This window comes from Trachurus trachurus (genome assembly GCF_905171665.1).
Source record: "Trachurus trachurus genome assembly, chromosome: 8".
Taxonomy (NCBI): Eukaryota; Metazoa; Chordata; class Actinopteri; order Carangiformes; family Carangidae; genus Trachurus; species Trachurus trachurus.
The window spans coordinates 27503192-27517712 of NC_139905.1; the positions used below are offsets into that span (position 1 = coordinate 27503192).

Consider the following 14521-nt stretch of genomic DNA (forward strand, 5'->3'; position numbering starts at 1 on the left):
ATGCTACATCTGGAACAAGCACATCCAGCTATGGAGTGAGCTGGAGCAAAATTCAGGATCAAGTCAGAATTGGCAGAGAATAATTAGTTAATTAATTAATTGATTCATTAAGGGAAATGAGCTATACCATAGAATGTGTCGACAGTGGTGAATAAAAATTGAGTCTCCTTCCCCATCCCTCCCTCCCCCTCTCCCACCCTCCTCCCCCCTCCTCCTTCTCCTCTTCTTTGACTGCTGCATCATTGCCTTCCTCTACACTGTCTTTCAATTTACTAAAACATTTGGCTCAATCGGAGCAGAGCAGGAGGGATATGATAGAGTGTTTCACGCCCACCGCCCATACTCTCTCTCTCTTTTTTTCTTTCCAAGGCTGTCCCTCCACCATCGGCAAGACAGCAAGAAAAAGTGAGAGAAGGAGCGGGGGGTGGGGGGGGGGGGGGGGGGGGGGGGGTGGGGGTGGGGGGGCAGAAGTAGAACAAGTATTGCTGAGCTCCACAAAATGGGGAGAAAAGACTGCAGACCATCAGATCATTAGTGCTCTCTCCCCTTTCCTCTCACTCTCCCTCTCTCTCTCTCCCCCCCCTCTTTTTCTCTCACAGTGTATTCTCTCCATTTATTTCTCCACCTCTCCTCATCATCATCTCCCCTGCTTGTCCTCCCTCTCTCTCTCCCTCTCTCTAGTGGAAGCGCTAATGTGCTGTGTTAGTCTGTTGAGAACAGTCTGCAGCACTGTGCTCCGTTGTAAAGGGTGCATTCTGACGTCACTGGGACACACACACACACACACATCCTGGTCTTACTGCATTTGTGAGGATCCGTCATTGATATAGTAATGTATTCCCTAGCCCAGTAACCTAACGTGAAACATCACAACTGAAACCCCCAAACTAACCAAACCTAAAGCTGATTCTATTTCTACCCCTATCACTTCCTATAGTCTCAACCCATTTGAATTTACACACACCATAATAGCTACAGTTCTACGGCGTCATTCACTTGTTCCTGAGTAATTTACCTAATCCGTCGAGGTGGGTCATTTTACAGAATATGTTTGGGTGGTCCTCTCCAGCGGATCGTTAACTTGAGTCGACAAAGTGGAGGGGGGGGATCCTAGTACTGTGGAAAACATCATCATGTCTTGTTGCCGTGGCGAGCTGAGAAAAATGACTACAGACCCACTGCCCTCACATCACACATCACGAAGACCTTGGAGCAGCTCTACTCCTCTAGACGAGGATTATGTTCTTTGATTTCCCAAGTGCATAACACCATCCAAGCCTTTTCTTAAAGAAAGTTAAAGTGATGGGAGTTGATTCCTGCTTCATGTCCTGGATTGTGGATTATACCTGACAACTGTGATGACAGTATAGGGCTATTAGACAGGGTAACTGTGTCTCAGGGACAGTGATGAGCTGCATTCTACTGGACTGAGTCTTGCTACACCCAGAAATACTCATTTCTAACTCTAGTCTTGTAAGGAGGTCACAGGGTTTGTCACATTTGCTAGTTAAACATCGTCGTAGATCTGTGAGTGCCATTACCAGGTGAAATTGCCATGTGTCTCTGTTGAATTAAAGGAGAATTCCGGTCATTTTTTTGACTCTTAAATCGTTGTCCTGATGGTCACCCAGTGTTGGGGGGAGCAAAAAACGCGACTAAAATTGATGCAGGCAAACCAGAGTTACACCATGGCTAGACGGCGCTAGGGATAGCAACAACGCTAACCTATGGGGGCAATTCTTTCAACCACAACAAACACTCAAAAAACAATCAAATATCTATGGTACATGACTGGAATCCTTACGACACACCACTGAACTCATATAGTGTAGAGTATAAACAGTAGAAACTTTGTGTTTTTGCATGTAGCCACTCGAACTCTGGAACATCCTGGAAAGACATTACTATCTGATCACAGAGCGCCTGCTCTCTCCGCCACAGAAACAAACACTTTTTCCTTGTTGTGATGATTTCTTTACAAAAATAAATGGTCGGAGATATTTTGGACATTACCACTGCACTGCTCCACCGTTTATTTTTGTAAAGAAATCATCACAACAAGGAAAAAGTGTTTGTTTCTGTGGCGGGGAGAGCAGGCGCTCAGATAGTAATGTCTTTCCAGGATGTTTCAGAGTTCGGCTGTCTGAGGTGAGTGATTACGCAAAAACACAAAGTTTATACTGTTTATACTGTACACTATATGAGTTCAGTGTCTTGTAAGGATTTGAGTCATGTATAGATACGGGTTAGCGTTGTCGCTATCCCGAGCGCCAGGTAGCCATGGCTCCTTTAAGTTAGAGGAGTTGTTACTTACACAATATAAGATGCCTTCCACCAATCCACCAACTGCCAGACCATTCAGACCATTGCAGACCATGCTCTGGGACTTCAGCTCAGAGCAAGATTCCTATCCATCATCTAGCAGTGTCAGCAGTATTGAGAGAGTTTCTGCATGGAGACTGCTGGTATCTCTTGCCTATTTCATGTTCATTCTAGTGTACTTACGACAGTCATTCATTGTTATCCCAGTGAATTGTGCCATAAAGCATCAAGACGCTACAATGAGTGGAGTATACTGTTGCCCTGTAAATAATTATGAGATCGATTTTCTACCTTCACATACTGTACTTTTCATCCAGTTTTTTCTCTGTCTGTCTTTAATAAAAAAAAACCCTACAGGCTATGACTTAAAAGCCATATGTGTGTATTTGTGGGATAAAAAGAACCTCCAGACACAGGCCTTTCACTGCTATTAATTAGGCTAACTATTATTCAATGAGACAGTGATAGACAACACACCACCGGATAGAGATAGACTACACTATACCAAGCCAGACTCAAAACAAACTGTTTCAGCAAACAGCTACAGTATCACTGTCATATGCTTGTTGAGTAGAGAGTTGCAGTTACAGTAATCGACAGGAGTCTGCAAGAGATTTACTTCAATAATGTGTCACTATGCATCTCTAGATGAGACCCTGCATTGAAGAAGCACATAACATGAAAATGGGCTTTCCTGATTTTTCTGAAAAGAATTATTAATTTTAATTGATATACATAACTCATAGCGTAATTTAGCATGTAGATTAGCCATATTATATTAACATGCACCACACTTAATGTATTTTTTTGTCTGTTTTCTTTTAATATGGATTACTGAGGAATTTTAAGGCGCAAGGGTTACAGTCTATTGTGTAAATATGAATGCAGATGTGAAACATAACATTTTACATGACACAATTACACCAATTTGAATGAATGTGTTTGATGAGACTGTATTTTGTTAATGGAGGGACATAGAGGAATGCACAGTGACTTATCTCAAGACCAATAAGGCAATTAAGAAACCTGTAATCCACCTATTTGTCCATGGTGTGTCGGAGTGATTCAAGTGCTGTGCTACATCTCATCACATACAGTGATCCATCATATCCTGTATTGTTATAGTATTTCAGTAATGTTTATGTCCATAAAAATAGCCTACAATAAACATTTTTTATTTCATTTATTTTTTATTTTTTGTGCAGCACATAAAGAGATGATATATAAAATGACTACTGCAAGTATGATATCAAAAATGTGCAGTATAATGCAGTTCCAATCAGACAACTCCATGTGATTAAGTTTACTTTTATCATTAATGTTAATGTTTGCCTTTATTTGGTCAGCTACAGTAAGAGAGGGGGAAAGAGAGCCTTCTCTCTGTCTTTGTCCCACAGCAAAGGGCCAAACTCATGTCTCCAGGATTACCTAGCTATTCAAGCTTTAAGGAATCACTGAGAAATAATGCTAATGGTCAAAGGCAGCCCTCCTCTAATAGCAATAATGGTTCTGACCCCACCCACAGTTTGGATCGGTCCTTATTGATTGCAGTAGCCACATTTACATAGTAGAGTCTGAATAGTGTAGAGTGTGCAGCGTCCTTTTTTTTTTCTTTTTTTTTGACAGTATGCGGTATTACTCTTAAAGGGTAACTGCCACCATTTACCTTACTCACTAGTGCTGGGTTGTTGGGTGCATGTCCTGCTTTCTATTTCCAGAAGCTTAATCGTTTTGTGTAATCTATGAGGAAATACAAGACAATATGTTCATACATGGTTAAAGGTGATGGCAACATGTGAACGTGAAAATAAGTGATTTTTCCACCTTTTTTTTTTACCCTGGAAATCATTTCAGCTGCAGCGTTTTTTTGTGTGAACTTGCTGCTCATGCGGCATAGGTTCCATCCGCAGTGTTGAGTTAAATTACTAAGTAGCACAGCTGAGCCCTCCAATGGTCTCATACAATTTCCCATGCTTTTGGTATAGTGTTTGCTGTTATCTCTGTACTGAGCATTAGCAGAAAAAAAAGAAAGAAAAGGAAAAAGGGAAAGGGAAAAAAAAGGCTCCAGTCTCTCTCTCTCTCTCTCTCTGTGCCTCTCGGTTCCATAAATCCTCTTTGCAGTTGAGGATGCAGCAGAATCAGAAATAGCAGAGATCTAAAAGAGCGAAATGAAAATGGATCTGCTGAGCAGAGACGACAGTTTTTCACCTTCATAACGTCGGTATCCAGCTGCCTGATGTTGATTCAGTCCCTCAGTCAATCAGGCAGTCAGTTATTTAGCGGGCAAATCTATTGATTAGTAAAATCCGCATTCACCATAGTCTCTGTCTCTGTCATAGGCACACTTGCACACTCTCTTCCCCCCATCTCTCTCTTTCTCTCTCTCTCTCTCCCTCTCTCCCTCACCACGCACACAAGGCAGACCCCTCCTTCTCCTCCTCTCCTCCTCTCATCTCAGTTGGTCCTGTGACTCCTCACCAGGACGGTTACCAGTACAAAGCAGCAGGGGGGGACCGGTCCGGCGGTGGGTGGAAAAGTGCTGTATAGCCGCAGCATCAGTGTTATAAGTGTCAATCGGGCGCACCGACCGAAGAATGCTCCAGCGCAGCCATGACTTGCTCGGCGTCAGATAGCGAGAAGATCGTAATCAACTGCGGCGGGATCCGACACGAGACCTACCGGAGCACCCTGAAGACGCTGCCCGGGACGCGTTTGTCTTGGCTGACCGAGCCCGACGCCTACAGCAACTTCGACTACGACCCCAAGTCCGACGAGTTCTTTTTCGACCGCCACCCGGCCACCTTCGCGTTCATCCTCAACTACTACCGCACCGGTAAGCTGCACTGCCCCAACGATGTGTGCGGGCCGCTGTTCGAGGAGGAGCTCGCCTTCTGGGGCATCGACGAGACGGACGTGGAGGCGTGCTGCTGGATGAACTACCGGCAGCATCGCGACGCGGAGGAAGCTCTGGACAGCTTCGAGACCCCGGAGCCGGACGCGCCCGAGGACGATCCGGCGCTCACCGGCGGAGCGGACGGAGACCTGAAGCGGCTGTGCATGCAGGAGGACGGCCGCAGAGCGACGTGGTGGGAGGGGGTGCAGCCCAAGATGTGGGCGCTGTTCGAGGATCCCTACTCCTCCAAATACGCTCGAGTGAGTTGTTGCCCGGACAGGTGTATAGCCTATAATGGTCTAATAATTCATGGTGTTCCAAGTGAAATGTAGAGAAATAGCCCATCTATACCTATAACTCTCTGCAGTTTTCATTAGAACTTTTCTGTAATTTTAGCTGCACAGCCCCCCCCCCCTCCTCTCCCCGCCCCCCACCGTTATTTACCTGCCTGCGCCGCTGCTGCTGCGTTTAGTAGTCTGCTCTGCTGCTGGCCACTGCGCGTTGTTGCGCGTCCTGATATTCCACTCTGGAGAAGTTGAAGGTTAGCAGCAGCAGCAGCAGCAGCAGCAGCACCACCACAGCAGTTGTTTCATACAGAAAGTATATAGTCTTAACTCCCACATCTCACATCACTCTCTCCTCTCTGCTGTGTTCCTTCTTTTAAACGTTTCCCCACTGTTGTTGTTGGATGATTTGAAGATTTGGTCATGGTCATCGGGTCATTTTTTGTCAGTGTGCATCAGCTCATCCTCCCTCCCTCCCTCCCTCCTTCCTCTCACTCTCTCTACCTCTCCAGTACAACGCAATAGGTACTTGAATCTGTTCTCCTAGATCAGCCCCTATTTGATACAGTGCTACTAAGTCAGAATGGTAAATGAATGCAGGATCATTTGGATGAAAATCTAAATAAATGGTCCTGTGTTGATTTTCCAGGTTCCTGCACCAGATGAAATAAATAAAAATCCACTAAGAAGCAGCCTCACTTCACCACACTTTCAGATTATGTTGGAGCACGGCACCAGTGAATCTAAATATCAATGATAGACCAAGTAGAAATCCTCTACACTGATTTATGGCACATCCGTAGCGCTGAAATGAGGATTGCACCTTTCTGTCGTCATGAATGTCGCATGTTATCTCATGTTGCACATAAGGAAGAAAAACATTTCATCCTGTGAAATTGCCCGTCCAATTGACTGACTCAGTCTTTCTGAAAGTGAGGCTGGCCACAGCAGGATGACATTTACATTTTTACAGCTGTTAAAAATAAACAAAACTGTGTGCCACCTGCAAGAGTCAGCTGGGGGCAGCACATAGAAACAGTTGATCTCTCTCTCTCCCTCTCTCCATTTCTGTCTTTCATTCTCTCTTTCTCCTTCTCACACACAAACACACATGGACGGTGCCTTCACTGCCCTGTTTGGTCATAAAGTTTTCTTGCTACAGTACACCCAGAAAAATAAGAAGAGACCAAACTGAATGACATGTTCTATGAGTCTATGGATCTCCTCCACACTCTTTCTTCACAACAAGCAGTGCTTTCAATGACAGTCAGTTGATCAGAGTGTGTGTGTGTGTGTGTGTGTGCCAGTGTTGCAAGCATGTAAGAGAGAATGCTGACATGAAACCGATGTGTGTTGATCTTGACTTAAAGGGATAGTTCAACCTTTTGGCAAATTGGCCCATTGCCATAATCCCTATAGTCATAGCAGTAGATTCATTACCTTTATTTGTCGATGCAAGCTATTTTTAGAACGGCGGAGCAGAGCCGCGAGCTGCTCAAAGCTACGCTACGGAGGCTAATGGGATTTCTTGGTTTCCCTCATCAAACTCATCAAATACACAATCCAACAACTCCAAAACGCTCTGGTGGACAAGTTGTGACCTGCACATTCACCACACTATGAGATAATTATGGAACGTTACGAGACAGAGTTGTTTTGTTGCTTCCCGAAGCAGTTTTGCATTATTATTTCATAGCATGGTGAATGTGCAGGTCACAACTTGTCCACCAGAGCATTTTGGAGTTGTTGGATTGTGTATTTGATGAGTTTGATACTCCACTTTCTCTTAATCTTAACTAACCACAATATAGTATATTGTAGAGACAGAAATTATTTTAAGTTTTTGAGCTGGACATTGAAAAATATTACGATTGAAGCCAGGAAGAGATTGAACTGAAATGTCCAAAATCACGGCTCTGTCAGAAAAAAACAAAACCCTCACAATATCATCACGTTGATTTTCTTTCGTGTGGATAGTAATCATCACTGCTCAAAGAATAAATGTGATTATCAGAATTTCAATTTCCTCCTTATAATTCCTGTTCAGTTTCTCCATGTTTCCCACCTTCCTTCTCATGTTTTCTATCTTTATTCTTCCTTTCCCCTCCTTTCGCTCATTTTACATGTCAATCCATTTTTCTTCTATGCTCTCTCCCTGCATGGTTAGTCCTCATTCTCCCCCCCTTGCTTCTTCTGCTTAATTGTCTAACAATCTCTGGCCATTTTTAGCCAGCTAGTGCTGACCTGGATCATTGTGTGTCGAGGTGTACTTTCTGTTGACTGTGGTACACAGTAGGCAGCATATTGACTCAGTCATCCCGTGTCTATACAGTATAGCTGTCTGAATGCATTTCAAGTAAATTTCACCATTTGGACCTGAGACACTTAATCGGCACACACACACACACACACACACACACACACACACACACACACACACACACACACACACACACACACACACACACACACACACACACACACACACACACACACACACACACCATTGTGACTTGTGAATGCACATTTCAAACAAACTGATTGATTTTGTCTAGAAGCAGAGACATGAATATTCTACAAACAAATCTAAAAGACACAGCCATGTGAAAGGGTTAGGGTTCCTTGCTGCCCAGAGATGATGAATTCCAGATATAGCCACAGAAGCTAAAGTGTGTTAGCCCAGGAGACAGCACGCATGGACAGGCTGCACCTTTTAGTGAATTTTAAGCACGCCAGCCCTTGTCTACACTAAAAGTATATTGAGACTAGACCAAGTAACAGACAGCAGGAGTCCTGCAGTGTCATTCTTTAATATTGTTTCTACATTGTGACCTATTGCACCTATCCAGTTTGGCTGATTGCTGGTTTGCTGTATGTGGCTAATTGATGCTGAAGTCTATACAGTAGGCTACACACAAAGGGTTTTAGCATTATGTTAGCTGTACTTGGGTAAAACCAATTGCTGTGGATGGGGATTCCTAGCTTCTCTACATGTTTTGACAGAGCTGGTTCTCTGTGTTGTCAACATCTCTGTGCTGTCCTCTGTGTACAGTATGTGTGAGAGGTTGTATAGGAGGACACTGAAATATGGTTGTTTCCTTTTCCAGTTCATTTGGCTGAAGTGACAAACCTTGAAACGCCTGTGTGACTGAATGGCATGTATGAATGAAATCTTTTTTTTTAAAAAATTCATCATGGATTCATTCACTTTGCAGCATGTTTATTGCATAAGTACTTGTCATTAATACAATAAAATGTGACTTTGTGTGTAGCATGATGCACTTGGAGGTAACTGCAGTTTTTGCACTGTGACAGAATCATATATTACATTTGTTTTTGTTTTTTTTATTAACTATAATGATGATCTTTCCCTTACCTTGAGCTTGCTGTATAGTTGCCTTGTATAAATGATTTTTACATAGGAAAGATAATTTTAAACGCGTTGGCGTAGTATTAAAAAAGAGCATTGTTAGTGAACATATCTACTTCTTGACAGTCTGGTGATGTTGGTGTGTTGGCCAACCCTGTGATAAACAATTAAAAAAATGTAAGAGAAGTGGGTCAGGTGAACATGGAAACATGTGATAGTGAGTACAACATGTGGAGCATCCTCGTAACTCAGCAACAGACTGTGGGATATTCTGTTGGCTTTTGTGTGTATTGTGCATTCATTTAATCCTATATGCCCTACCAAGGAAAAAAGTCTGCAGGAAGAAATAATAAGAGTGAGGAACCATAACTGAGTTGCAGATGCTCTTAGCAAGCTATACTGTAGGCCTTGAATGTGTTTTTGCACACATATTTATTATGTATGGGTTAAATATTATGGTTATAGGGATTTTGGTTCTTTCTACATGGTCTGTGAATAAAGAAATAGTAAGAATAAAGAAAGAAAAAGCATATAAGCAGTATTTTGGATACTCTTCTGTGCTGCAGCTGAATTGAATGAGTGAAGATGGATGTTAAGAAGATCTCACCTTGTGCAGTTTTTAAAAAACAAAAAAACAAAAGATAAATTGAACACCAAGGTAGTGTCAGGGTGCAGGTGCTGGGGCATCAGTGTGACAGCTGAGGTGACATTGAAAATGTTGCAGTCAATTGTTTTGGTGCCAATGCAGTGCTGTGACATAATGATAGGTTGGAAGGGATGGAAGAGAAGGGAAGGGAAGGGGACCGTCAGTGCAGTAGCAAGCAATTCTCTTTTGTTTTCCAGCTTGGTGTTTCAGCTACACAAGATCACACATTCAATTTACCTTTCTCCCTGTCATCACAACTAAGAGCCCGTGCTGCTTTATTACCTCAATTTCAGAGCTAAGTACTGGATTGCTTATTATCGCTATTCGTCCCCCCACATCCTCCTCTCTCACTCCATCCACCCCCATCCCCCCAACTCTGTGCTATAGCGTAACACTGCAGTCCCCGTAGAAGCTGACTGCGCTCTAGTCTGCGGCAGAGGAGGAATAGAGACACAGAAAGGGGAGGGAGTGAGTGGATGTTTTTTTTTTTTTTTAGTTTGGAGGGTAGAGTGGGGGAATGAATCCAGAGTAGGAAGGGGGAGAAAAATAAAAGGAAAACAGGACGGGGGTGACTTTAGCACCCCTTTGGTTTTTTGTACCCGATACCACTCTTTTCTGATGAGCTTGGCTGAGATGCTCCTATTGATTTATCGATCAGGTTGTACATCTCAGCTTGCCTCAGTCAGGCGGACGTCTCAGCTGAATGGTGTTCCTTTGTAAGCAAAACCGCTCTACACACGTTCCTACTTTCTCTCCCTTTCACTTCAAGCGGTATAGGGTGCATAAGCAATTCCCAGTCCTTTAAGGAGAGAAACACAAGAACCGATGGCAAAACATGCACATAGAAACCTCTGCACTTACATACACACACACCGTGCTGCCACACAATTCGGTTGTGGCACTGTTATAGTCATTTGACCTCATTTTGAGAGGATTGGTTGTACGTATATTTGGGTTGGGTTGTCAGCTGGAGTATAACAATTGTGGTTCTGCAGGTAGCATCATTTGGCTGGAAGAAAATGAACTAATTTCCATCCTTATAGCATCATTTTACATTAATAATGATATTATAATAATAATGATATTTGTTGGTGAACAAGATGATTAAATTAAAGAAAAAATCCACAAAGCTTGATGCATTTAAAGAAGTGGCAGTATGTACAGTTAAAATTCATACTATTATTTTTGGTGAATATTAAAGTGTTTAATAATAAGTGTCAGCATTTAATGGTGATGCAGTTGTGGGTAAAACATACACAAAGGGTACTTATCTGCAACAAATCTTAGTTTTTAATACGGATTTAATGCGGATAATAAGGATTAATAAAGGTGTCATTTATAGTGACAATCTACATCAGTGATTCCCAAAGTGTGGGTAGTATGGGCTTATGTACAGTCATATGTTTATATCAGAAAGTAAACAGGGTGGTTGTCTTAGGATATCCTCATTCATATAGGAAACAACTAACTATCAAAATGAAAAACGTTTAAAGAGATAGATGCTTGGAGGTTTAAAGAATTAAAGCTAATTTTAGACTAATCTTTTTTGGGTATATGGAGAGAGGACAATCGGTAGTGAAAATAAAAGATTCACTGTGCCCAAGATGCCGCCTCTGTTATTGTTACGTAGCCTATTGATAACAAAATCAATATTTTGTTCTTTTGAATATCACAGTTATTGTGACACCCACTGTCTGAGACCATTTGTCCACCCTGTTTGTTTTTGATACACACACAATCAAATATCCTACACAATCTAACACACTGCAGCTAAAAGCCATGGACAAAATAGGTACCAGTGGATGAATGTTTGAATTGTCCAGCTTCTGCCAACGATGAGTGGCCATGGTACAAATGTAAACTTGGACAAATTTATTGTTTGAAATATTTATTTTATTTTATTTTATTTTTTTAACCTTTATTTAGCCAGGTAAAGCTTATTGAGATGTAGAATCTCTTTTTCAAAAGCGACCTGGCCAAGAGGCAGCAAAATCACAATTACAAGCAGTAATACAGATAAATAACAATAGTTCAATAAATAAAAATGAAATTATCAGTGATAGATTAAAGGAAGTGCAACATCTGATTTAAAAACAGTGACAGAGCCCAATGTTTTCGAGTTCCTTAGTTTTGAGAATCTTAACAAGGTTATCAAGAGGGATCAGGTTTTTTTTCAATTTTAATTTATCTTGCAGAGAGTTCCATGCATAGAGTAATGATTGACTCTATGAAAAAAAATCCACTTTTATATTCTATGTATTGTTGAATATAATTAATAATAAAATATGCTTTTAATATTAATAATATTAAAAAGCATCAGCCATTGTAGCTAACTAGTAGTGCTGTCAAAAATATTGCATTATTAACACGTTAACGCATATCAATTTTAACTGCGTCAATGTTTTTATCGTGAGATTAACGCTAGTTGTTTTCAATAAAAAACATTTGCACAAAGCAAGCCTATATCCACTTTTCCATGTTGATAAAAGTATTAAAATGATTCAAGGGGCATTTAAAATATAAAAATGTGCAATTAACTTGCGATAAATCGTGAGTTAACTATGACATTCATGAGATTAATCGCGATTAAATATTTGAATCGATTGACAGCACTAGTAACTAGCTTTGTTTTGAGCACGCAGATATGATCCTCATACTTAATTTTGGAAAAAAAGTTGAGAAAGGTGGTCAGTGGGTGTGAATTGACCCTGTTTATGAACCGTTTCACATAAGTAATGACTTAGCCTGCAGAACTAGTCAATGAGCAGGTCACCGTTAACAACCTTTACTATGGAGCGTGACACTAGATCATGATGTCACTGCGGGATCTAAATACCTCTGCAGCAAAGCCTTGATAACCAAAGTGCTAACCACATATAGGCCCACTATTACCGGATGAACACACGTCACTACATGACACACACTTCAGCTGCTCTCAAAATCTCTCTTGTTATCTTGTTTTCTGCTGACATTTTTCAATGTCATCCTGTTTTGAAAATCTTTAGCACGGCTCTCTGTCTCTCTCTCCCCCCCTCCCTCTCTGGTGGTTTTGTTGCGCTATAGGCATTATATCCACCAGGGTCCCCCTTCCCCCTCTATGGATAATGCTGCGACAGAGCTTTCTTTCTCTGTGCTCCCCATTGCAGGAGAAAAAGAGCAAGAAAGAGAGAGAGGGAGAAGGGTTAATGCAAGAATAGAGCTTGCAAGTCCATACTGTATTTGATGACATGTCAAGGAATGAAGCATTAACCTCCAAGTTATCGCCACTGTCCTCTTACTTCCTCACAGTGGGTCATAACAAAAAGCACATGTAGCCTATACACTACACTACGGACTCAAACACACACTGGCTAAATGCAAGCAAAAGCAAGTATAATAGAGCATAGAAAACTGCATCTGCATCTGCAGTCTGGATATATACCCTCACATGTAGAAGATTACTGCAGAATGATCTGCTGTGGCTTGCTTTGCAGTGTGTGTGTGTGTGAGGGAGATCAGAAATGCAGCTGATCTCCTTCTACCATACCGGCTGTATTTAAAGACCGTCAACCTCATCATTATCTCAAGGAAATTTCAATCGAACGCAACTGGACTTGGTTATTTGTCTTAGAAGACGTTTCTCCTCTCATCCAAGAGGCTTCGTCAGTTCATGCTCCCATCAAACCAGGCTGGGATGTCAGATGTCAGATGTCAGATGCGAGCATGAACTGATGAAGCCTCTTGGATGAGAGGTGAAACGTCTTCAAAGACAAATGTGTGGCGGCCTGGGAAAACCTGTCGGAAGTCGCTGACGTTCTATTGTGGCAAATAGCCAAAATAGGTGGAAAAGTAAGCCTACTATTTCCACGATTTTGATATTTTGTGTGATTCTGGTACTTTGAACTCCCTACTACATCGTGGTGAATAAATATTATAAGAAAACAAAACGGAAAGTACTTAATTTTAAAACTTAAAACTTAAAACGTTTCATTTTCAGCTGAGCTGCAGCAGCAGCGCTAGAGGAGAGGAGGTCCGTTGTTGTTGTAGAGGTAACATTCAAGGACCCTCGGAAAGCAGAGAATCCCGAGATTCAGATGCTTTTTTACAGCTCGGCTTTATCGTAAACGGTTCGGAAGTTATAATATGTTGTTGATGTTTTGTAAAACCATAGACTGTAAAAGGAATGGACGTAGCACCCGTGACGTCACCCATTGGTTTGGGGGAGTCTGTTTTGTGCCTCTACTACGGGCATTTGAACTGCGCCATCTTGGATTTTAGTCGATGCTACGTTCAGTTTAGCATCGATGCTACGCTCGGTTTAATGTCTGTTCCCGTACCACGAGATTACACGCACCCTATATGGTCCCTTCTTGTCATAGAGGCACCATTCAAGGACCCTTGGAAAGCAGAACATCACACAATTCAGATAGGCCCCACAGTTTACAGCTCATCTCTATCATAAACGGTTCAGAAGTTGTTTAATATTTTGTAAAACACTCGTCTTTAGTTTTTTGGTCATAATAGATTAAAATGCCCATAACTTTTTATCTGAAAGGGCTATCTCAGTTATTCAAACAGTTATGAATAGCTGAAAACTTCTAGTTTATGGAAATATCAAAAAAATGAAAATGTCAAAATCCCACCATGTGAAGGGTTTTCCCAGGCCACCACACAAATAACCAAGTCCAGTTGAGTTCGATTGAAATTTCCTTGAGATAACTATGACCTGGATGAATGAGAATATTCACAGGCCAACCTCATCATTGTTTTACAGCATGTATTTACACTCAAAACAGCTAATAGGCAGATAACCAAAGGACCTCCGCTGATTGCAACAAGAAAGCTTCTTGAAAACATTTCCCCAAAGCTTCACAGTGTCGCCAACAGCTTTTAATATTGTTAACAACAAAATGAACAAAAGCGCTACAACCAAAAGCATAGGCTACATTGGCAACTTTACCAATGCTAATCTCACAGCCACCGTTGATCATCCAAAATAGCTTAAGTCAACCCATACAAACAAATCA

General features: G+C 41.7%; 2 protein-coding genes across 6 annotated transcripts in view; both read left to right on the top strand.

The window, feature by feature from the left end:
* Positions 1-14521, top strand: part of LOC310990612 (histone acetyltransferase KAT7-like) — a 384780-nt gene that overhangs the window by 115861 nt on the left and 254398 nt on the right. The window lies entirely within an intron of this gene.
* The window catches only part of kcnc3a (potassium voltage-gated channel, Shaw-related subfamily, member 3a), a gene marked incomplete at both ends in the record, with an annotated part of 71033 nt that continues 61444 nt past the window's right edge, over positions 4933-14521 (top strand). For all 4 annotated transcript variants that reach the window (XM_083978067.1, XM_083978064.1, XM_083978065.1 and 1 more), the window contains one exon: positions 4933-5475. In XM_083978067.1, the coding sequence (XP_083834193.1) occupies positions 4933-5475 (543 nt within the window). The remainder of the gene's footprint in view (positions 5476-14521) is intronic.